Source organism: Monodelphis domestica, chromosome 3 (assembly GCF_027887165.1).
Source record: "Monodelphis domestica isolate mMonDom1 chromosome 3, mMonDom1.pri, whole genome shotgun sequence".
Classification (NCBI taxonomy): Eukaryota; Metazoa; Chordata; class Mammalia; order Didelphimorphia; family Didelphidae; genus Monodelphis; species Monodelphis domestica.
Genome location: NC_077229.1, coordinates 29,494,318 through 29,518,394, shown reverse-complemented (window position 1 = coordinate 29,518,394; position 24,077 = coordinate 29,494,318). Strand labels below are relative to the sequence as shown.

At 41.8% G+C, this 24,077-nt stretch overlaps 1 protein-coding gene across 2 annotated transcripts in view; it reads left to right on the top strand.

Moving 5' to 3' along the window:
• The window catches only part of WSCD2 (WSC domain containing 2), a 160,784-nt gene extending 152,688 nt beyond the window's left edge, over positions 1-8,096 (top strand). For both annotated transcript variants that reach the window (XM_007489968.3, XM_007489969.3), the window contains one exon: positions 4,260-8,096. In XM_007489968.3, the coding sequence (XP_007490030.1) occupies positions 4,260-4,612 (353 nt within the window). In that variant the 3' untranslated portion in view covers positions 4,613-8,096. The remainder of the gene's footprint in view (positions 1-4,259) is intronic.
• The last annotated feature ends 15,981 nt before the right edge of the window (positions 8,097-24,077 follow it).

Sequence of the window (24,077 nt, the reverse complement as noted above, 5' to 3'; positions counted from 1 at the left end):
ACCATACCACACCCCCAGTTCCAGCTGGGCATCTCCCCCATCCAGGCTGAAGGCCCCTGTAAAATCTGGATTTTGTTCCATGACATTAATTTTATGATCTCCCTGGAGCAAATCCAAAGCAAAGTTTTATGTGATATGATTACACAAGGTGAATTGTCCTGGATCTGTGTAATGAAACAGATACTGTGTTTAATGATTCTTTGGGGAATTAAGTGCAGTTAAGCTATTAATCAGGCATGGGTTCCTGCAGGAGAATGAGACAGAGAAGCAGAGACCTAGATAGAGCTCACATGCCTCGTGAGTTACAGGAACATGCCTCTATTCTAGCTCTGGATGAACTAGTGCCCATTAGCAATGTTTATTGCAGGACATGCATGCTATGATCAGTTACCAAGAAACCAGGGATAACTGGAAGGGCTTCCGGACTCCCCAGCTTATCACTGCTCCCCCCCCAACAAAAAGCACTTGGAGATGAAATGGCTCAGGGACCTGGAGTAGTGAGGTCAAAGTCCGAGCTCATTGAGGACTGTAGGATAATAAATGGAGCTGGGAAGAATCTTAGTGGCCATCGAGTGCACTCGTTTTCCAATAAGGAAACTGAGGTTCAGGTGAAGTGACTTGGCCAGGGTCACATAGACTAGTAAGTATCTGAGGTTGGATTTGAATTCAGGTCTTCTTGACTCCAGTCTCAATTTTTTATCCAATGCCCTACCCTGGGAAAGAGACTGAAAAGATCTGGATTTGAATTCTAGTTTGACCACCTTCAAATTCAAGTCCACAAACTTTAATGAAGCACATACAACATGCAGGGCACTGCTTAAGGGGCTGGGGGTGCAAAGACAAAGCTGCTTAAACCCTCAGGGAATTGGCATTCACCTGGGGGGGACACAATGTGTACACAGATAAAGAAATACAAAATATTGTTAATTTTCAGAAGACCAAGAAAATACTAACCACAGAGAGAGGAGTAGTGAAGATTCAGAAAAGGTCTTTACTTAAGAGTTGGCACCTGAGCTGAGGATATATTAGCTATGTGCCCATGTTTTATATGATATTATGACACAAACTGAATTGTCCTAGATCTGCGTAAAGAATTAGATACTGTGCTTAATGATTCTTTGGGGAATTAAGTGCAGGTAAGCTATTAACCAGGCATGGGGGTGTTAGTTTATCTCCCTGGGCCTCCATTTCCCCATCTATAAAATGAGGAAATTGTACCAGATGGTCTGTAAGATTGCTTCCATTTCTAAGTGCAATGATCAATTTACCAGTGAAGCAAAAAGATATTCTGGTCCTATGACTGTGGGTGGAGCAGAGTCTAGGGTCTGAGGGAAAAGCCTGGATCATAAGAGGAGGGAACTGAGCAGGGAGGAAGTTATACTGTGCTAGCCTGAGTAAAGACTCAACCCTACATAGTCTTTCAGGGTCTGCCAGGATGTTAGGAAGCTATCAGTGTAAATGGGTGGGAGAGGTCTGTCCCTTTTTTAAAACTCTGGCCTTCTGTCTTAGTGTCAATACTATCAATTCTAAGGCAGAAGAGTGTTAAGGGCTTAGCAATTGGGGTTGTGATTTGCCCAGGGTCACACAGGAAGGTCCACATTTGAATCCAGGACCTCCTATCTCTATGCCTAGCTCTCTATCCACTGACTACTGTTGTGTGCTCAAGGGATTATGGCTATTAGAATGAGAGCTCTTAGAGACAAAAATTATTTCCTTTTTTGCCTTTGTATCCCCAGCACCTAGGGCAGTCATTTACCCATGGTATGGGCTTAAAAATATTTGTTGAATTGAATCAAATTGTAACCAAGGGCTCTGAGTTCCTTCATGCCATCCATGGCATATCTGTGCCAGGACATGGGCAAGCCATAGAATCTCAGCACTGAAAGAAAGCTTGATTATATATTCCAGATAGTCTCAAAACAGAAATCCTCACCTTCAGCATCTCAGACAAAATTCTTCCAGTTTTCCCTCCAAAGACAGGGAACTCATTGCATTATGGAACCGTCTGTTCCATTTTTTCAATGGCTCTAATTTCCAGAAAGTTTCTCTACTACTGAATTGACATCAGCTTCCCTGTAACTTCCCCCATGGCTCTGAGGCCAAACAGAATAAGGCTGAGTTTTTTTTCCTCTACATGATAGCTCTTCAGATAATAACAACATTTATTAAGATCTACTTTGTGACAAGCACTATGCTAAGCACTTTACATTTGATCCTCACCATAACTCTGGGAAGTAGATGCTATTATTATCCCTACTTTACAGTTGAGGAAACTGAGGCAAATCAAGGTTAAGGGACTTGCCTAAAGACATATAACAATGAAGTGTCTGAGGCTAGATTTGAATCCAGGTCCAAGTCTATATCCACTTCACCGTCTAGACAGTAATCATGTCCCCTAATCTCTCCCCTGCTTCCCTAAATCATTACTAGGTTAAATATATTCAATTTTAACTTACTTCCTTGGATTACATGTCTCTGAGTCCCTTCTCCATACTGGTCACCCTCTCTCTTCATGTTGCTCATCCTTGTTGAAAGCCTTTGCAAAATGTGGGACAAGGAACAGAGTACAGTGGGGATGTCAGCACTTTGGTTCTGGACAGCGCCCTTCTCTGAATTCAGCCTAAAGTCACAGTTTTCTTTGGATCATTCCCCATCCACTCCTGCTAAGATTCCCATCCACCAGAAGACACAGCTCAGGTGCCATCTTCTTCATGAAGCCTTTCTTGGTGTCCCAACTGCTAGGACCCTCTCTCCCTAACTCCTTTGAATTCACTTCTATTTACTCTCTTTATATGTCTGTTCCAAATATATACACATATATGTGGACACATAGCAGAAATAAGTTTTTAAATACATTAAATAAAGTATATAGGATTACAAAGGAAACTGATTATGTTGAAATAACAGTTATCAAGATAGTAAAAAAAGTTCATAGACTTTCTGAGATCTATTCAGGGATTCCTTGGGTCTTTAAGAATTCCAATTAAGAACACCTGCTCTAGTCCAACATTTTATTCTCCATATGAGGCCACTGAAAACTGGGGAGGTTGCCCAAGGCCACACAAGTAGTAAGAAGCAACTTTAAGATTTGAACTCAAGTCTTATAATTCCATTGAAAAATGACTAAACATGGTAGCTAAGTGGTGCCATGGATAGAGTGTTAGCCTAGAATCAGAAAGACTCCTATTCCCGAGTTCAAATCTGACCTCAGACACTTACTAACTGTGTGACCCTGGTCAAGTCACTTAACTCTGCCTCAGTTTCTTCATCTATAAAAAAATCCAGCCTTCTCTTCACAATACCACCAGTAAAAAAAAATCAGAAAAAAAGATCCCTTGGGCTGAGAGATTGGATCCTGGTATGACAATAGTGTGATCTTGGTTGGGCAAGACTATAGTTCTCTCAACATCTACTTTCCCATCTATAAAAAAGGTTATATAGAGTGTTCTAATCTCTTACTTTGAAATTTTTAAAAGCTACATAAATGCTAGATCTTTTTTAATCATTCACATGCATCTGGTCTTAACCCATTATAACAGTCTGGGCCCAATTAGGCAGATAGAATATAATAATGTGCTTCTGTGATTTGAAAAAGTCTTCTTGTTACAGGCAGTAAAAATTCCCAAGGATTTGAAGCATCATAGAGGTGGGCTAGGGTGAGGGGAAAGCCATTGATGGAGGAAAGAAGAGAAATCTTTACTGTAAATATATTTCTTTTGCTATTTAGCATCCATGCCGGTGGACCCAGAATTCCAACCAAAGCTCCTTTCTGTGGTCTTCTGAAAGGCCATGGATTGTTTAAAGGAAGTGGGTCATTTAATGGAGCCCCATCATTTTAGAGAGGAAAAAAGACCTGAAGTGGAGAGGTGACCTGAACAAGGTCTCATAGTAAAGCTAGGACTTGAACTCAAATCTTCTGACTTCCCCCTCATTATAAAACCAAAAATCTATCAGTAGGACCTGTACTCAGAAACAAGTTTTCTTTTTACCCTTGTTCCCCCAAACTGTTCCACAATAGGGGATGAATGTTTATGATCAGTCAGAACATGAGTTTAGTGTTGGAGGAAACTTCAGAGACCATTGAGTCCAAACCCCTCACTTTACAAAATAGGAAACTGAAGTCCACAGGAAATTAATTGATACCCAAAGTCACATGATGTTGGAGACAAAATTTGAACCTGAGTCTTCTGACTTCAAATCTTATACTATATTACTCAGTACCTCCTTTGAGGGCTCATTCACTATTCCTTCTCTTTCAGAGTGGCCAGAGTTTGTGAAGAATTATGCGCCATGGTGGGCCACACACACATTGGACTGGCTGAAGTATGGCAAGAAAGTGTTGGTGGTACACTTTGAAGACCTCAAGCAGGACCTGTTCACCCAGCTGGAGAGGATGGTCAGCCTCTTGGATGTGGATGTCTTTGAGGACAGGCTTCTATGTGTGGAGGGCCAGAAGGATGGAAACTTTAAGCGCTCAGGGTTGAGAAAACTAGAGTATGATCCTTACACCCCTGAGATGCAGAACACCATCAACTCCTACATCAAGATGGTGGACAGAGCCCTCAAACTAAGGAACCTCACAGGAGTCCCGGATGACTACTACCCAAGATGATGGGGAGGCCTGTGGGGAGAAAAGTATATTGGGAGGGAGGGAGGGAGGGAAGGAGGAGGACCAAGGACCCCAGCAGAGTAGACCAGCCCCATACTCTCAGAGCACCAGAGCATTGGACTACATTTCAGTCTTGGCTTTTTGGATGACCCATTTTGCTGCTATTCCTATTCAGGAATTCTCTGCATGAAAACCAACTCATCCATAAGAGGTTGTTCAGACATTTCCACCAATCCAATAGGTTGTTCAGGCACATGCACATTACATACACAGACACACACACACACATTTCTGTCTTCCTTTCATCCTCTTTTCATCTTTTTTCTTCCTTTCATTGTTCCTTCCTTCCTTCATAACTTCCTTTGTTCCTTCCCTCATTCCTTCCTTCCTTTCTTTTTTCTTTTTCTCCTCCTCTCCCTCGTTGTCTCTTCTTTCTGTTTCCATCTATCTCCACCCATCTCTATCTCTCTCTATTCATTCTCTTTTTTCTTTTTTCCCTATCTTGCTCTCTTCTTACCTTCTTTCTCTCCTCATGTCTAATTGTCTCTGTCTCCTTTCTCTGAGTCTGTCTGTTTCTTCCTCTGCCTGTCTCTGTCTTCCCGTGTGTCTCTCTTCCCATATATCCTCTGCCTTCTCTTTCTTTCTCACTGTCTCTTCACCTTCAAGACCACTGATAGTGGTGCCAATTCAAGCCCTCTTCTATTTAACATTTCCTTGATTATTACCCTTGGTCTTCATGACTGTTTCCTCCCCTCAATTGATTAGTTTCTGCCTTGGAGTGAGAAGGCTCACCTCATGGGAATAGGGCCAGGAAAAGAAATGATTATCCTGCAGATCTGACCAGTGAAGTAGGAAAAAATGATGAAAAGAAAAAGTTTCAAACATGTCCCCCACTCTACCCCAGCTTGTTCACCTGATCCTCTTCTGGTGCCCTCCCCCAATTCCCTGCTGAGAATATGAAGGTATGAGAGGGACAGTTCTGGCTTCAAGAGAGTACCCCACTTCTGACACCTGTTAGCTATATGACCATAAGTAAGTCAGAATCTTTCTAGCCTCAGTTTCTAAATCTACCAAATGGGGAGAATACTATCTGCAGCATCTACCTTCACAGGCTCCTGTTATAAGAATCACATAAGACTGCAGAAAGAGTGCTTTACAGACATTCATGTGCAAGTCTAAATATCAAATATTATTAGTAAGTTCTTGAGGCCAATACAGAAAGAGTGGCATATAGAAAGCATGCTAGTCTTGGCATCAGGAAGACCTGGGTTCAAATCCCACTTCTGGCCTTTACCAACTTGGAAGACTTTTTAGTTTCCATGACTTTGATGGAAAGATATCCCACACAGGAAAATTTTAAGACTGAAAAAATCCTAGATGCCTCAGTCTTAAGAGAATCTGGGCTTGTTCTTTAATAATGCTATTTTTACTTGTCAATTTCTGTTGTTGCTGGGACAGTTAGGATAGAAAGTCAGACCTGGAGATAGGAGATCTGAGTTCAAATCTAGCTGGAGGCATGTCCTAGCTGTGTGACCCTGGGCAAGTCATTTAACTCCAGTTGCCTAGCCCTTATTGTTTTTCTGCTCTGGGACTGATACTCAGTATCTACTTTAAGTCAGAAGATTAAAAACCTTTACTGATGCTAAAACAAAAAATCAAAACCCCTTACTGGTACTTAGTATCAGTTCTAAGACAGAAGGTAAGGTTTTTGTTTTTTTTTTATTCTGTTCCTAAAATGTGGTATAGGAAATCCCAGAGCAACCCCTGCTTGTCTGAGGGTCCTGCACTTCCTGGCTGAGCTGGTGAGCTAAGGAAAAGACCTCAGGCACTTGTGGCCCTCAGGAGCCCGTAACCAATGGGACTTGATTTTTCACCTACCTTGCTCCAACTCTCTACAGGCATAGGAAAAATGAGGACCACACTGGAGAGGGCCTCAATGCCCACCAGGGAGAGAAAGGACAGGCACACATGGAGGGAGATCACAGCCCTAGGATGAGGTTCTCTTCCATGGCAGCCAACAGACAGACAAACTCCCTTGAACCTCGTGTCATTTGGTGCCTCCTTTTCCAGGTCCAGATACAGAGAGTGTGTGTACTGCTTGGACACTTAGGGAAGTAAACATTTCTAGCAAGACAGAGAGCACCTTGGGAGTCAAGAACACCTAGATTCTACTGCGACTGCCATATACTAGCAGTATGACCCTGGGGAAGTCACTTAACATCTCCAGGGGTGCCTTAGACAATCCTAAGACCATAAAATACTGACAAATTGCTATTCTACATTGGTGGAAGGAACTCCCACTCCTGGAACTCTCCAGGCCAATGAAATCCTGGTTCTAGAACAAAAATTGGCAATGCATTCCCATGGTGATTGAAGGTCTACAAAGTCCCTTTAGAGCTCTTGGAGATAAGTGCTGCAGGTTTTATTATCCCTATTCCTTAGATGAGAAAACTGAGGCTCAGAGGGCTTAAGAGGTGTAGGGGGTCCTAATGCATGGTGATCTAACTGCCCAGAACAGGAATCCTTAAGTCTCAACCAGATCCCTGCGTTCTACCAGTCCCACCCACCTGGCTTGACTTCTACCTCCCTATGAACATAAATAGACTGGCCTCCAGCCCTAAGACATGCCTGCTTTTCTTGGAGAGACTTTTAAAGGACCGGAGAGGGGTGGGAAAGGAGGGAGAAAGACATCTCTAGACAAAAACTGCTTTCTCGTCCTGGAGGCACCAAACCAAAGGATTCCAGGGGACCCGAGGCTCTGGAATGTCCGTCCCACAGAGATGGCTTTCTTCGGCTTAGTATGGGAAGGTGCAGCCCACTCCCTCCATCCCAGAGCCCTCATCCCCATGTTCTCATCCACCAAGGTCCTCAGTAACACCTGACAGCCTTCCCGCCTTGTGATGTGGATACAGAAGCCATATGGTGTCCACACAGATTCTTTCCGACTGTGTCCATCATGTGCAGTCCCCTGTTGCTTGGAATGCTCCCTCTGCCTTCATCTTCTGCTCACTCCCAGGAGAGAAGCACACCTGAAAGGTGGCTGGAGGCCAACAAAGAATATATTTTTTTAAGAGGTGTATGAGGAACCTGCTTCCCCTTGGGAGAGGGGACGCCCTTAATCCCTCAGTTCTCCCTCACCCACATTCCTAGACTTGACTTGATCCCTCGAATCCCTTGTCTTCATCTGGGTGTGGACATCTGTATACCACGGGACTCCCGAGCCCAGGGGCCTTGGGGGTCTCTGAATGTATTTTGTATGTAGTTCCTCAGACTGATTTTTAGTCTTTATTTAGCAAATCAAGGTGGGAGGGGAAGTTGGGGTGCCCTCACCCTGCTTGAAGGCCAGCTCTCTGGAGAGCAGCATGCCCAGAAGATGGACAGCCCAGAGCTGCTTCTGCCTGGGGGCTTGGCCCAGCCACCCACCTCTGTCTGAACACTCCTCAGGTTAATGCCATCATTAAATGAGCATTTTGTCAATTTTCTCTGAGGTGACTGTGGCCCGTGTGGTACCTTGTGCTTGGATTGTGTGATTGTATGTGAGGATGCAGGCATGTTGGCCCATTTGGGCAGATTCTCCAGTGGGGGTATGTAAAGTCTCTGAAAGAAAATCAAGGTCTAGAGCCTGACATTTCTAAATGGAAATCCATGGCAAACTCACCTAACATCCCTCTCAATATGGTACTAGTCTTAGAATCTGATGACCCTACCTCTGCTTACTACCTGTACCACCTTAGGCAAGTCCCTTCCTCTCTCTGGGCCTCAGTGTCCTCATCTGTAAAAAGAGAGGGTTGGGCTAGATGACCTCAGAAGTCCCTTCTTAGCTCTGGATTTTAAATCCTATCGTCCTAAGTCCCTTTCCTTCTATGGGCCTCAGTTTCCACATATGTAAAATGAGGGGGTTGAGCAAGATGACTTCTGGGGTCTCTTCCGATTTTAGCTCTATGAAATTCTACCTCTAAGGTAGACATAAGACTCAAATAAGGTCATGTGAGTAAAGTGCTTTGCAAACTTTTAAGGAGTATAGAAATATTAGTTACTAGAATAGCTCTGAGGGAAATCATCCAAGGGTCATTGTCCACTTTTTAGAAAATGAGGTCCTGAGAAGGATCCCAGAGCTAATAAGTGACCAACACTCATCCATTACCCCTTGGGACTGTCCAAGTTCACACCAGGACTTCTGAAATTCAGGTCTTCTGAATAGGAATAAGAAGATAGCGACTTCAATTGTTAATTAGCTGCCTTGGCGGGGGTGTTATTCTTTTTATTTTATTTAGTCAATTTAGAACATTATTCCTTGGTTACAAGAATCCTATTCTTTCCCTCCCTCCCCTCTTTTGGGGGTATTCTTGCTGGAAGTTCCTTACACTAAACTAATGAGACCACAGATCCAGGTGAAAAATAAAAAATTAGGGTTTGCAAAGCACCCTGACTTACATGGTCTCATCTGAGCCCCACAAAACCCTGTGTTATGAGATATTTTTCCCATTTTATGAATCATGAGGCAGAAGGGAAACATCTTCACAAGACTAATAGAGCTCACAAGAGTTTGAGGCAGAATTGGAAGCCAAGATCTTCCTGCCTCCAAACCCACTCTATCATATTAGTGTCCATGTGAATATAATTGTCCTGTGTGTGTGTGTGTGTGTGTGTGTTTAAGAGCAGGAACATATGAAGAGCATCACTCTGTGTATTTGTGTTTGATTCTACCCTTCAACATCTGAGTATCTGTCTTTGTCAGCCAAGAGTGGCAAATGCTGGCCTCGTGTGACCGGGAGAGTGACTCTGCCTCCCCATGTATATGGGGATGGATGTGGGTCTGGACAAAGAGATCCTGTCTCCTGTGTGTTGATATTTAGAGTAGAGCTGGGGATGGGAGGGGTTGTCGGGAAGGGACGTGAACTAGTGTCTGAGGAATCTCTTGTGGATGGGTGGGTGTCCACATCTTCAAACTCCCAAATAATTTTTCAAAGAGAACACTGTTTTTCACTGACTTTCAGGAAGTTGTCCCACTTCTGAAGAAGAAACCTGACCCAGGGGCCCCATAGGAGGGCTGCTCTGAGCCTGATACAGCAGGAGAGAGGGAATAAAGATAGGACAGAGGTCACATGGGGTTTTGAAAACAAGGTCCTTTGAGGGCATTGTTGGAAGAGCTGAAAACCAGGCAGCCCTATGCAGCTGAATTCAGAGGAGAACCACAGAATATTTGAGCTGAAAAGGTCGTTAGAGGCTGTTTTCTAACTGCCATTTTTTAGAGATGAGGAAACTAAAGCCTTAAATGAGAAATTTACTTATCCAACGTCTCACAAGTGGCAGAGCCAATATTTGGACCCAGATCTTCTGGCTTCCAATGTTTCCAATAAGCCATATGATTCCCTACTCTTGCAAACAAATAGGTCATTTGTTGTAGGGCAATTGAGAGTCTAAAAGTTGATGAAAGACCCACGTATTCCTATCCAAGATCAGGGTGGTCTTAAGGTAGAAAGTAGGCAGGGGAGCATTTCGGTGCCCTCTCTGTCTTGAAGCTTCCTCCAGGATGGGGGGATCCAGCCCATTCTCTGCTCCTAAAACAGAAGGTAGCTTGCAGCTGACAATAGGAAGCAATGGATGAACAACAACACAGTCTAAAGATAATACCCCATATTTTACAGTATAAAATATACTATTTTGTACGTTATGAAATGGGGACAGGATCTAGAACCTTCCTCTGAATTGGTTGGTGCCAAAGAAATTAAACGTCCCTTCCATGGCCACTGACTGACCTCTGATACCAACTATAGAACTAGACCTAACCTCAGTCTTGGGCAAAACCCTATATGTGGATATGGACAAAGCCCTATCACGCTCATTCCTGGATACAAGCCTTGGTCCCTAGACAGCTGCCTACCCTAGCAGATCATTTCACTAGCAGGTTGCCTTTGGTTACATGGGATTCAGGATATTTGACATTTGTCTGGTCAAGGAGATAGATTGCCTCTGCCCAAACCTCTTCCCACTATTAGAGATACAATTCAACATATCATCTTCATTGCAAGTGGAGAGTGTTATCATTGGACATAAGGATAGAGAAGTTGGTTTAATGTTTGTTTTAGCACAGGACACTCAGCTTCTACAACCCAGATTTCTCTCTAGATCATTAGGAGACCAGAGAAAACCATTAGATTGGGGACATATTTGAGAATGGAGGAGAGGGCTTTCTTAGATCCTTTCACATAACCATCCTACTCTATTCTAGAGTCAACTAAGTGGCACAATGGATAGAGTACTGGGTCTGGAATCAGGAAGACCAGAGTTCAAATTTGACCTTAAACACTTACTATGACCCTGGGGAAGTCACTTAACCTCTGTTTGCCTCAGTTTATTTAACTGCAAAATGGTGATAATCATGATACCTATCTCACAAGGATGTTATGAGACTCAAATTAGATAAGAATTATGAAATGTTTAGCACCATGCCTAGTACATAGTAGGTACTAGTTATATAAATGTTTATTCCCTTCCCCCTATTCTGCCTTCCTCCTTGGGGACCTTTTTCTGGGGGTGCTAGCCATAGTTCTGAACTTCAGCATAAGGTTCCCTCAGCATTCCAGGGCCATGACTGGAGCTATTGTCCCTGACTTCAGACTGAATTTCAGAAGACTTCAGAAGAACAGGTCAGCAAGGGGTGGAGTTTCTTTCCAATGGTCTTTGCTTCTGACAGAAACAAGTAAAAGGGGTAAAAGGATTATGGAAGTGCTAGAAAGAGAAATTCTTGGGAAAGGTCAATTTCACTGAAAAATAAACTACACATGTGACCCTGGCCAAATCCCTTCCCCCTCACCCTTGGCCTCAGTTTCCTCATTTATGTAATAAAAATCAGACTAAATGATTTAACATATCTATAAATTTCCTGCCATCTCTAAATTCTATGATTCCCACAGCCTCTATGATATGTGTGTCCTATAGCCATAGGGATTTAGTGAGTACCAGCAAACTGAGGAGGGAGGTATAAGAAGGATGATTAGATTTTGGCTTGTAGAATTTCAGAATGGGAAGGAATCTTAGAGATAATCTATTCCAACTCCCTCATGTTACAGATGAAGGTAAGATCCAGAGATGTGCTTTACACAAGGTTGAACTAGAGTGGGTATTCTTTGAGTAAGGGAGTGCAGATGATAATACTGTATAGGCAAAAATTGCAACTGATTGGATATGATTGGGTGAGGAAGAGGTTTCTTTAAAAATCCAAAGGGTCTTCACATGAAAAAGTACCTCACCTTTTCCTACCTAGCCCCAGAGTGTAAAACTAGGAGTAGCAGGTAGAAGAGAGACAGATTTAGGTATGCTGCAATTTTTTAAGAATCCAGAAGTTGAAACAAAGACTAGATGTCAAGAATGTAGAAGGGCTCCTTGCTCACAGCTGAGTTGGAATAGATAGCCTCCCAAGTCTCATCTGATGCTAATATTCCTCAATTCCTTGGACTCCCTCTCAATGGGTAAATACAAGAGTGAGCCAGGTAACCATTTTTCCATAGCTCTCCATAGAAGATTCCTATTCATTTATGACCTTGGAGGTCTCCCATACATGTGAGAACCAATAATTCTATGAGAATTAAAGTCTTCCCTGTCATAGAAGGACAGACATAAAAGCTTTAGACTGAATAACTGAAGTTGTACCCATGGAATTTCAGAGACTGTGATCAGTAGAAGGGAGACCTTAAAAGGGTCCTGACATCATGCCATGGTGGTGGTTAATTCTCCATGTAACCTTAGGTTGTTCAAGTCCCATCTTTGTAAATTGGGAGGAAAAGGAGGAAGTAGAATCAGATGGTCTTTAGAGGCCCAACTAGATCTAATTAGATGATTCCATATGTAGCAGAGCTCTTGGAGGGGAGCTTGGAGTTAGTGGATATTCTTGGGCTGGGGATTGGGTTGCAAAGAAGGAGCTTGTAGACAGTGACTTGAATAAGATGGCTTGTTTTCATCAAGACCCAATGTTTAAATCATCCATTGGCTTTCATCACTGTTTATATCCCCATAGAGTTCTGGCCCTGGAAGCCTGTGTAACTTATGCTTGATTCCAAGTACTTTCATTAAGTTCAAGAAATGGTGAGTCAGCAGAATTACAGACCACACAATCCACTGCTGTCCTTGGTGCTGGACGGCTGCATATTCCCTCTGCCAAGGAAAAGAACATTCTGTCTGCAGGGCCCCATTCACAGAGACATAGTAGAAAAGCATAGCTACAGACCTGAAAGCAGTCTCAGAGACCATCTGGTTCAAGCCCTTTGTTTTACAGATGAGGAAACTGAGAACAAGTGCACTCAAATGGTTTGTACAAGGTATCACAGATAGTTAACTTGAAAGGTATGATTTGAACTCAGGTCCTCAGACTCTAGAACTAATGTTTTTTCTACCATACCATGCTGCCTCAAAACAGTTCATCTTCTAAAGGATACCTATCTTGATGAACCTAGACACTCTACCCCTAAACAATCCCCACCAATAGCTACCTCATTTGAGTGCCTCTTACAATCAAAGTAAATTACTCCACCTTTCTGCCTTTCTCTCTGTGTCTCTATTTTTGTCTCTATCGGTCTCTGTCTCTCTCTCTATCTCCCTTGGCCTATCTCTGTCTCTCTGTATGTACGTATGTACATGTCTCTCTCTTTTTCTCTACCTTACCCCTTCCCCTTCCCATAAATCCAGGGGACAAAGTTCTGCCCTCAACTTAATCCTTGACAATTGGTAACCAGTGCTTGTCTTCATGGAAACCTGCCAGAATCCCCAGGGACAAAATCTTCCTTGGGAAGATGGATGACAAAGTGGATCTGTAACAGATAAAAAACCTCACACCAGCTAGCAATAAGAAGAGCTGACATTTATAGAGAGTTTTACAGTTTACAAGCCACTTCCAGGCACATTGTCTCAGTCAATCCTCATGAAAACCTTTTGAGATAGTTAGGACATGTCCTACTGTTTCCATTTTACAGATGAAGGAATTGAGGCTCATAGGAATGAGGTGACTTTCTCATTGTCATATAGCCAGGATAGGATTCTAGGATCTAATACTTAACTCTACCTAGATCTAGGAACCTCAGAGGCCAGGTCCTTTTATAGTGAAAGAAACTAAGGCCCCAGGAAGCAATGGCTAAACTAGGACTTGAACCCAGGTCTTTCTTCATCCTGTTCCAGTGTTCTTTATCATTGCATATGTCCATGTCCCATGTCCTCTCTTCTGTTGATATAATAAAACCTTTTATTGGCCCATAAGGCCTCAATTATGGCCATGTCAGCCTAGGGAAAATTTTGACTAATTTCAAATTCCTTCTGTGAAAGATAAATTTCGTGACATCCAAACATGCCTGCAGTCACATTGAGTGCATCATCACTGATTCATTGCCACTGAAGACAATCATTCTTTGTCCCAAAATAAACAAATAATTACTCTTGGCCATGAAAAAAACTGATTGAATTTCATTTTTCCCAACCTGGCAGTCATTTCTGAGTGCCTCAAGGATGCATTTTTTTCTTTCTTCTCTAGAACTACTTCCTGTATTGCCCCAGTAAAATGTAAACTTTTTCAAAGCAGGAGATTTTTAAAAAATGTTGTCTTCATTTTCATAGAACTTAAGGCAATGTCTAGTACATAGTAGGCCTTCAATAAATGTCTTTTTATAGTATTGGATTGGTTGTACATTATTTAAACCATCCTTAATGAATTATCTGATCTATAGCAATTAGAAGGGCGTCCCCCTCCGCCAAGGCTTCAGAGTGCTTTCAAGTTCAACAGATGATGTAGGGGGAGGAAAGCACTATATTTTGTTTTCTGACCAAGGTTAAGAATCATGGCTCTGACACCAACTTGCTGCATGACACTGAGCAAGTCAATTAGCCTCTTTGGCACTTAGGTATCTGTAAAATGAAAAACAAAAGAGATGAGATGACTTCTAAAGTCTCTCATAACTCTAATTCTTATGATCCTCTGATTGTGTTAGATGGCATTGCCCTGCCAATTCCTACAACCATATGGGCAGGTACAAAGGTTAAAGCTGGGTTATTTTCATTAAGGAAACAAGGCACCATGCTGATAAGTTCAGTATGGAGCTTGAGGGAGATGGAGGGAGCCCTTGCATGCTGTGGGTAGGGGCTCCCAAATTCAGATGATAGATCTGACTTTTTTGCACAGTACAGATGAAAACACTAATGGGCATATCATCTCCATGAACACAAAGTAGCCTTAATCATGGTTCCATCCCCTAGGACAATGGCTCCTTCCAAGTATCTGAGTCTAAGGTGTTTTGATTCCATTCTTATTCATTCTCTATCTCCCTGTTTCTGTCTTTGTATTTGTCTCTCCCCTCCTATTCTCTCTCTCTCTCTCTCTCTCTCTCTCTCTCTCTCTCTCTCTCTCTCTCTCTCTCTCTCTCTCTCTCTCCTGTTTCCTCCTCCCCTTCTCCTTCCTTTTTCTTTCTTTCTGTCTTTCTCTCGTCCTTATTCAATGTATTTTCTTTCCCTATCTTTTTTCCTGTCTGTTTTTCTATTTCTCCTCTTCTTTCTCAGCATCTCTCTCTCTGTCTCTCTCTATGTCTCTGTCTCTGTCTCTGTCTCTGTCTCTCTGTCTCTGTCTCTCTCTGTCTCTCTGTCTCTCTCTGTCTCTCTGTCTCTGTCTCTCTGTCTCTCTCTGTCTCTGTCTCTCTGTCTCTCTCTGTATCTGTCTCTCTCTCTCTCTCTCTCTCTCTCTCTCTCTCTCTCTCTCTCTCTCTCTCTCTCTCTCTCTCTCTCTCTCTCCTGCCCTGTCTTACTCTCTCTCTTCATCTCTCAATATCACTCCCTTCCTCCTTCCCTAATTCTCCCTCTGTGTCTGTCACTTTTTCCCTTTTCCCACTCCCCCCAGTCCCCATTGCTCTCTCTTTGACTCTCTATTCCCCACCCCTGTTGTCTCCTCATTTTCTTTCTGGGGGAGTGAGGATAGCTCAGCAGGAACCAGACATAAGTGAGACAAATGCAACCTGGACTGGTAACCAAGGAACCCGTTTCCTTAGCAACCAAATCTGCTCCTACTTGGAGCTCAGCTCTTTAGCTATTGTTGCCTTCAGTCTCCAAGGTGCCTGAGTGCTCAAGGAAAAAAGCCTTTTCTCTCCCCTCCCCATCTCTCTCCATTCTTCCCTTTTACCTAGTCTTTCTGTCTGAATTAGAAGACCTTGGTTAGATTTCTGGCTCTGTTATTTATGATCTGTGTGACCTTGGACAAGTCTACATTCCTCTGTTTCCTCATCTGTTAAATATAGAGGTTGGACTTGATTATCTCTAAGCTCAAAAACCTTATGACCTCAATAAAAGCATAGAACAGGGGAATTTAACTGGCACGTACCATGTTATTTGCATTACCTATTGGATTTATGTAAGCTATAACTTAACATCCTATCCTAAAACCAGTGGGCTGAGTCTGTGATAGAACTGGGCAGGAAAAAAAAACTCACAGACCCCTACCCTTTTTTCTTCTTTCTCATATACTTCTCTCTTATCTTTCTTCTCCCATCACTTCTCTTCTAACTCTCCTTTCCTTTCCCCCTCTTCCTCCTCCTTGCCAGAAGGATCTGACCAACTTATTTTCACTGGAGTGTCAGTGATCAATGAAGACAATATGAGAACCTCAAGCAAAAGATTTCCATTTGACCATTGCAAAACTCTAAGTCAATGCATAAGAGTGAGATTTCAGGTTAGTAGGACCTTCAAAGCTCCCTAAAATTCCACAGAAAAACATAGTCCCTGTCCTTACATATCATAACAAAGACAAGACAAATTAGTATGGAACCAATATAAACTATAGTCAGGGAATTCTGAGCCTTGCTAGCTGTGTGCCATTGGGTTAGTCATTTCACCTTTCTAGGCCTCAATTTCCTTACAAGTAAAATATAAATAGTAATACTTCAATGATACTCTATGGTAAGGATGAACTAAGATAATTATCTGATACATTTCCCAAAGTAGAAAGACCTAAATGTTAGTTATTATTATTATTGTCACTGTCATCATCACACTTATTAATCTTCCCTGTGTTACAGAGTGAAAATTAAATGCATTGACAAATTAATCAATCATCAAGCATCTATTAAGAACTGACTATGCACAGAGAACTGTACTAGGCACTACATATAAAGGCTTTGAAAAATTAAAAATATCATCTAAACATTCATTGTTGCAATGATAACAATGATAAAGACATTGGTGACGAGAAGGATAGCAGACATCATACAAGCCTCCTAACCTTGAAGGTCAGGACTACTTCACTTTTCTCTGTATCCTCAGGGCTTAGCATAGGACAAAATATACAGTAGGAGCTTAATAAATGTTTGTTGAAAGAATAAATAATAATATAAGTTTGTATCAAAGAAGTGAACAAAGTGGCTATTCCCTTTCACCTGAGGGCAGGGATCTCTCAAAGCCTAAGAGCACAGGACTGAGTAAAAAGTCAATGATTAATTACTGCTATTTTATTATTTTATCCAAACATGTTATTTGAAAAGTTAATCCATGTTACAGCTAAATGGCTGAGGGGATAGAGGGGTAAGGCTAGAGATGGGAAGTCCTAGTTTCAAATCTGACCTTAGCTGCATGACCCTGGACAAATCACAACCCCAATTGCCTAACCCTGACCACACTTCTGCCTTAGAACCCCTACTTGGTATTGATTCTAAGACAGAAGGTTTTTGAGAATAAGTTAACCAAGAGCCCCAATATTCTTGTCCATAATGACATGAAAGCAGGATTAGAATCCAAGGATTTCTTCTGACTTCAGATCCAAGCTCTTTCCATTACACTGTGCTGCCAAATGTCATGAAAGGATGGACATTATCAGAAGAGAAAACTTCCACACATGAAAACATACACATATCCCTCTTCTTTTCTATTGAAAAAATATATCCTATTATAGTGTCTAGAGAACCAACCTTGAAGACAGGAAGTCTTGAGTTCATATTCCACCCTTGACACATACTGGCTGGGTGACCTTGCATGAGTAATTAAACTCTCAATGTGTCTAGGCATTTCTTTTAGACTTCAATGACTGTGGAAGAGAAAGTGAAGCTGATAACTTTGTGCAATTCTTCCTCACTTAAATCCAAGTCACAGAATAATCAAGTTCTCATCCAAGATGTCACTGATCTTCTCTGAAATGAAGGATGAACAACAAGAAGACTATAAGCTGCAGAGAAAGTGTTAACCCAAACTGAAAGAGAGAGGTTCCTCATTTAGGAATTCTCCAATGAAATCAAAGGTCTAGTCCCTACCCATTGTATTGATGTGATGTTTTTGTCAGATAATTAATAATAATAATAGCTAGTATTTAAATAACACTTTAAGGTTCATAAAGTGCTTTGCATATTATCTCAAATCAACCACTTTACCATAAGCATCTCTTGTTTAAAAAAATGGACTCCCAATATAACCATTCTGCTTGGTGGTACATATGACTTTCCATGCTTATACCTGACCAATTCTTTTTTTTTAAACCCATACCTTATTGGTTCTAAAGCAGAAGAGTGATAAGGGCTAGGCAATGGGGGTTAAGTGACCTGCCCAGGGTCACACATCTAGGAAGTGTCTGGGGTCAGATTTGAACCCAGAATTTCCAAACTCCAGGCCTGGACCTCTAGCTATTGAACCACCCAGCTGTACCCTACTTGATCACTTCTTAACAGAGACAAAGAATAGGTATTTTGACCTCAGTCATCTGGAACCACAGTCAGCTATTATGTTTGTTTGATCTTAATTCCATTGCCTTCCAATATTGTGTTTCTGAATATGACTGTAGCTACTGGGCATGTTGTCCTCCTGGTCTGCTTTCTTCATTCTACATCAGTTTCACTAAATGTTCCCATGTTTATCTTAATTTTTTTGTTTTTGTCATTCTTTAGAGCATAATCATTGTCCGTGATGTTCATAACCCACCATTTGCTCAGCTGTCACTCAGCATTGTGTGCACGAGTTGTTTCCAGTCTTTTGCTACTACAAATAGCACTTCTGTGAATATTTTGGTCCATATGGGGTCCTTATTTTCCATTTAACTCATTAACTTTCAGCATATTTGGAGGAATATTCAGGGGAAAGAAATGCCAGCTCTACACGCCAAAGAGCACAGAGACAGCCCCTAATGGGTGAGTCCTTAGAGTGAACCTTTAAGAAAATCAAACCACTGAAAGTCCCAAATTGCAAAACAGATTCATTCAGGATAAATTTTTTTGCTTTAAGCAAATGATTCATTATGCTTTTCCTTTCAAACAGCTAGCTTCCTCCCCTCTCTTAGATGTAGTGAGACAGTAAAGTCTAGGAGAGAGGGAGCACTGCACTTGGTAGGGGAAGAAGTCTGTTTTTGAATCCTGTCTTTGATATTTACTAGCTGTGTGCTTATGAGCAAGTAACATAACCTCTCTGAGCTGCAGTTCCCTCATCTAGAAAATGTAGATAAGAATCTCCTGTAGTGCCTGCCTCGTAGGGTTGTTATGAGACTTAGTCAATCAATACATGTTTATTAAATTTCTACCATGTGTCAGAAATGGTATTGAGGACCAGAGAAATAAATACAAAGACTCATCATACCTATAAATGTCCTCCATTATTGTTAGATGGTTGCTTATCAATCCTCTACCAAAGGACAAAGGGCAACAGCTTCGACAGGCCAGCTAAACCTTGTGAGGGTAGCCATCGGGTCGTTGACCCCTGGTGAACCAGGGCTTTGCTCACCCAACATGTGAAGACTGCTTCGGCGGAACAGGCGGAAGAAACCAACAAGAAGGTTCAACGGCTGAGAGGGCGACGCAGCAAAGCACTGTGGAGTGCTTAGGGCGTGTTGGAGCACAAAAGACAACACAGCCATCCAGTGCAGCTGAGGAAGTCTCCAGGTGTAACGACTTTTCTTGCCAATGGACCCAGGCTTCCAACGCCAAGAGAGTGGGACTGTCTCTGTGCATCGACTTTTCCACTTAAATCTTCATGCACAGGTGTCTTTGTGCACAAAAACGCACAAAGACAATTGTCATCCTTGGTTCGAGAGACAACCAACAAACCAAAGGACAGAGAATATAAAGCTCTTTTTTTTTTAAAGAAGAGTCCAATTGAAAATTTGTTAGATATAATGATACAGCATCTGGGAAATGGCAATGATGGCTTATGGGAAAATGTGATCCTGATTTTGACACCACCTCACCTTGGACAAATTATTCTGTGCCTCAGTTTCCGACTCTGAAATGGAGGTTTGGGACCAGATGGCTACTAAGTTGTTTCCCCACTCTAATTCTTTACTGTGAGGCCAGTAAAAGAGCCACCCTAGGTGGGAGGGAATCTTTGGGTTTATATCCACTCCAAATCTGATGGTGGACTCTATTCATTTCCCAAACTATAGAGGCTGCACTAAATATGAAGAAGATACTCTAATCTACCCAGCTCATGTTCTGTGGCTACCTATGCTCATGAGCCCCCACTGGTGTTTACTTTTTCCTCTAATCAGTTAGAAGTCACAATGGGTTTAAAGCAAAAGTAAGTAATAAATGACATAGTAATAAAAGTCACAATAAAGCACTCTTCTCCCCCCACCCAATAAGTCACCTAGCTGCCTCTTCCGCTTACTAGTGTTTAAAAAAAAAAAAAACTTTGCTTTCTGTTTTAGTAACAATTCTAAGACAAAAGGCTAAGGACCAGGCAAATAGAGTTAAGTAAAATCAAATCCAGTACTCCAGTTGTTTTTCTTTTCAACCTTTATCTTCTGCCTTAGTATCACTTCTAAGATAGATGAGCAAGAAGGGATAGGCAATTGAGGTTAAGTGACTTGCTCAGGGTCACACAGTTAGAAGTGTCTGAGGTCAGATTTGAATGAAGGTCCTCTCAACCCCAGGTCTAGTGCTCTACTCTCTGTGCCATCTAGCTACTCCACCCTGTCACTCTTAAAAATTTTTGAGAATTCCCCAAAGAGCTTTTGCTTATGTGGCTTATGTCTATCCACATCATATTAGAAGTTGAAGTCTTGGTTTTATCATAAAAATAGTTTTGATCTTGCATCCCCCCACCCCAAAAGAGCCTAAGGGAAACCCAGGTACCCAGGCCACTTTGAAAAACCTAGTCTATAGTATAATGGATAGACTGTGCCCCTGATGAGGGCAGACTGGTGCCGCATAGCTACCACATTCCCAAGATCCTCTTTGGCTTAGCATACAAAAGAATTGGAGCCAGAAAAGGAAGTAAAGAACATCATGCCATTGCTCTCTAGCCACCTAGCCTGATTTCTTATCTTTTGATATATATCTCCCAGCAGAAAAAGTCAGCTTTTTGGGTGCTGTGTTTTGACCAATGAGCTTCACTGTCCCCCTATACACTGTCTATCTCCTAAGATTTCTTCTAGGAAAGGAAAGAAGGAAGGAAATAAATATTTATTAAACATCTACTATGTGTTAATAACTTTACAAATGCTGGGATATCATGCTATTAGGATCCCCACTTTGCATTGGAGGAAACTGAGTCAAAGGTCACATGTCTTGACCAGAATGGTACAAACTAGTAAGTGCTTAAGGCAAAATTTAAATTCAGGGCTTCCCCACTCCTGGATTTGTGCTTTATCCTCTGAGTCACCTGGGTCCAACTGTGTTTTAAGATTCCTTCCAGTCATAACATTCTACATTCTCCAGTCTTTCCAGCTCTGGCATTCCTTGTTCCGAGGGCCCTTCCAATTCTGACATCCTCTCTACTATGGCCCTTTCCTAAGGGCTTCTCCCACTTCTTACATTCTATGTTTTCATGTACCATTTTCAAGAAAATCTGCCTTAGAAACAACATTTCTGAAGTCTATTTTAAAAGCAAGAAATACTTGCCAATGAAAGAAGAAAGAGTGCCTTGTACATTTTTTTGGTCCAGAACTATATTTATATCATGAACTTCCAACATGGAAACTCCCTCCAACAATGTATGTCAACAACCTGTCTATAACTTACATAGTCAAAATATTTCCTGAGCTATTAAAGTGTAAAGTGACTTGCCAAGGGTCATAGAATCAGTATGTGTCAAAGACAGGAATTGAACTCAAGTCTTCCTAACTTTGACTTTTTTTTAAACCTTACCTTAGATCTTAGAATCAATACTGTGTAAAAATCTCACACATTTTAGATGTTTAACAAATGTCCATGGATGAGGAGAGGAGAGAGAGAGAGAGACAGAGAGAGAAAGAGACAGACAGAGACAGAGAGAGACAGAGAGAATCAGAGAGAGAGACACAGAGAAAGAGAGAGAGAGAGAGAGAGAGAGAGAGAGAGAGAGAGAAAGAGACAGACAGAGACAGAGAGAGACAGAGAGAATCAGAGAGAGAGACACAGAGAAAGAGAGAGAGAGAGAGAGACAGAGACAGAGACAGAGACAGAGAGAGAGACAGAGAGAATCAGAGAGAGAGACACAGAGAAAGAGAGAAAGAGAGAGAGAGAGAGAGAGAGAGAGAGAGAGAGAATCAGAGAGAGAGAGAGAGAGAGAGAGAGAGAAGATTGTGGAAGTAGGAGACAGAGAGACTGAACAATTCTTTGTCTCTGGTGTGGCATCTTTCATCATCATCATCACAGGGAAAACAACATATATTAAGGTTTAGAAAAATAAGAGATGAGAGGGAGAAACCCCTCTTCCTTCCCCCACCTCCATATGTACACAGCATCAGCATCGTAGCTGTTGCAGCTATAAATAACCATTCCCTAAGAAGAACAAATTGTCAGGACTCATTCCTTTTTGGAGACAAATTGTGCACCCAGTTCATGTTGATATTTAAATGAGTGAGGTGGGGTGGGGGTGGAGGAAGATGGAAAGAGAATCAAACAATGGAACATGGGGGCCAACATTGGCCCTTTCCTGAAAAGCAGTCAAATGGATGGGAGATGTGAGTTGTAAATCTGAATGGGTATAATATCCATTGCTACAAAAGGAACATGTTTATTTATCACTTTTACTATTTTCCCTAAAATTTACAGTCTGCAATCTGCCTGGAACACAGGAGAGAAAAATGTAAATGGCCTCTAACCAGCACTGCATCGGGGAAGGAAAAAATGATAAAATATTTATTTTCCCCCACCACTACCACCCTTAAATCCAATTTCAAACAAAGGCGGTGATTTATCCAAGGCGAGAAGCAAAGCTCTATTCCAGCCTATGACAGCTAATTGAATAGAACACTCATTATGGAATAGAATGGATTACACCAAAATGATTTTTGTATGTTCTGGAGTAATTTTCAAAACAATTACAGAAAAGGGAAAAGTAGTCCCAAAGTTGCCAGGATCAGAAGAGTGGCTGGTTGATTCCTAGAAATCTTTGCTTTCCCATACAACACAGAAGGACACAGTGGTAGTGGAGACCTTGCATGGAGATAAGATTATAGCCTGGGTCTTATGCTACCCATGTTACATGGGGGATCAGCCCAGTAGTCACTAACTGAAAGTAGAGGGAAATAATTTCCCTATCTAGTTAAGCAAAGGTTTTGAAAAACCCAGTTACTCCAATACATGGTGTTGATTCTAAGATGGAAGGTAAGGGTTAAAAAGTTAGTGAACCTACTCTGGACATCTTTAAGTAGACATTTGATGACCAATTTTTAGGGTTTTGTTAAATAGATTCGTGCTTCAGGTTGTTGTTCAGTCATTTTGGTCATGTCTGACTCCACAACTCCATTTCAGATTTTCTTGTCAAAGATCCTGGAATGGTTTGCCATTTCCTTGTCTGGCTCATTTTGCAGATGAAACTGAGTGAGGCAAGCAGGGTTAAGTGACTTACCCAGGGTCACCTAGGTAGTAAGTGTCTAAGGACAGATTTGAACTCAGAAAGATGAGTCTTCCTGACTCCAGGCCTGGAGCTCTATGCACTATGGCATCACCTAACTGCCATGATTCAAGCATGGGGATGCATTGATCATCTGCCAAGTTCTTTCCAATTCTGACATTCTATGATTCTAAGCATCAAAAAATGATCATTTATTCATTGATCCGACTAGTGTTCCTCAAACCCTACTGTGTATTCAGCTCTGTCCTAGACACTTTGAGGGAAGTAATTTTAGGATGCAAATGTAGATCTATTTCCTGTCCTCATTCTACTTGGGAAGCCCCAACACAAAAACTTAGAAAATACAAAGGAACAGAGGCAGCTAGGTGGCTCACTGGATTGAGAGCCAGACCTGGAGTCCAGTGGATCTTAGTCAAAATCTAGCCTCAGACATTTCCTAGCTGTGTGACCCTGGGCAAGTCACTTAACCTTCATTGCCTAACCCTTGTGACTCTTCTAGTTTAGAATTAATATTAGGACAGAAGGTAAGGGTTTTAAAAAATACAAAAGAACCTAGAAAAATGTATAAGTGAGCCAGTGTGATATAAGAGGATACAGGGCACAGGAGAGAGGTTTGGGGAATGATTAGAGTAGAGGTGGAGGACAGTCAAGGAAGGCTTCTTGGAGGTGTCTCAATGAGGATTTGGAAGGG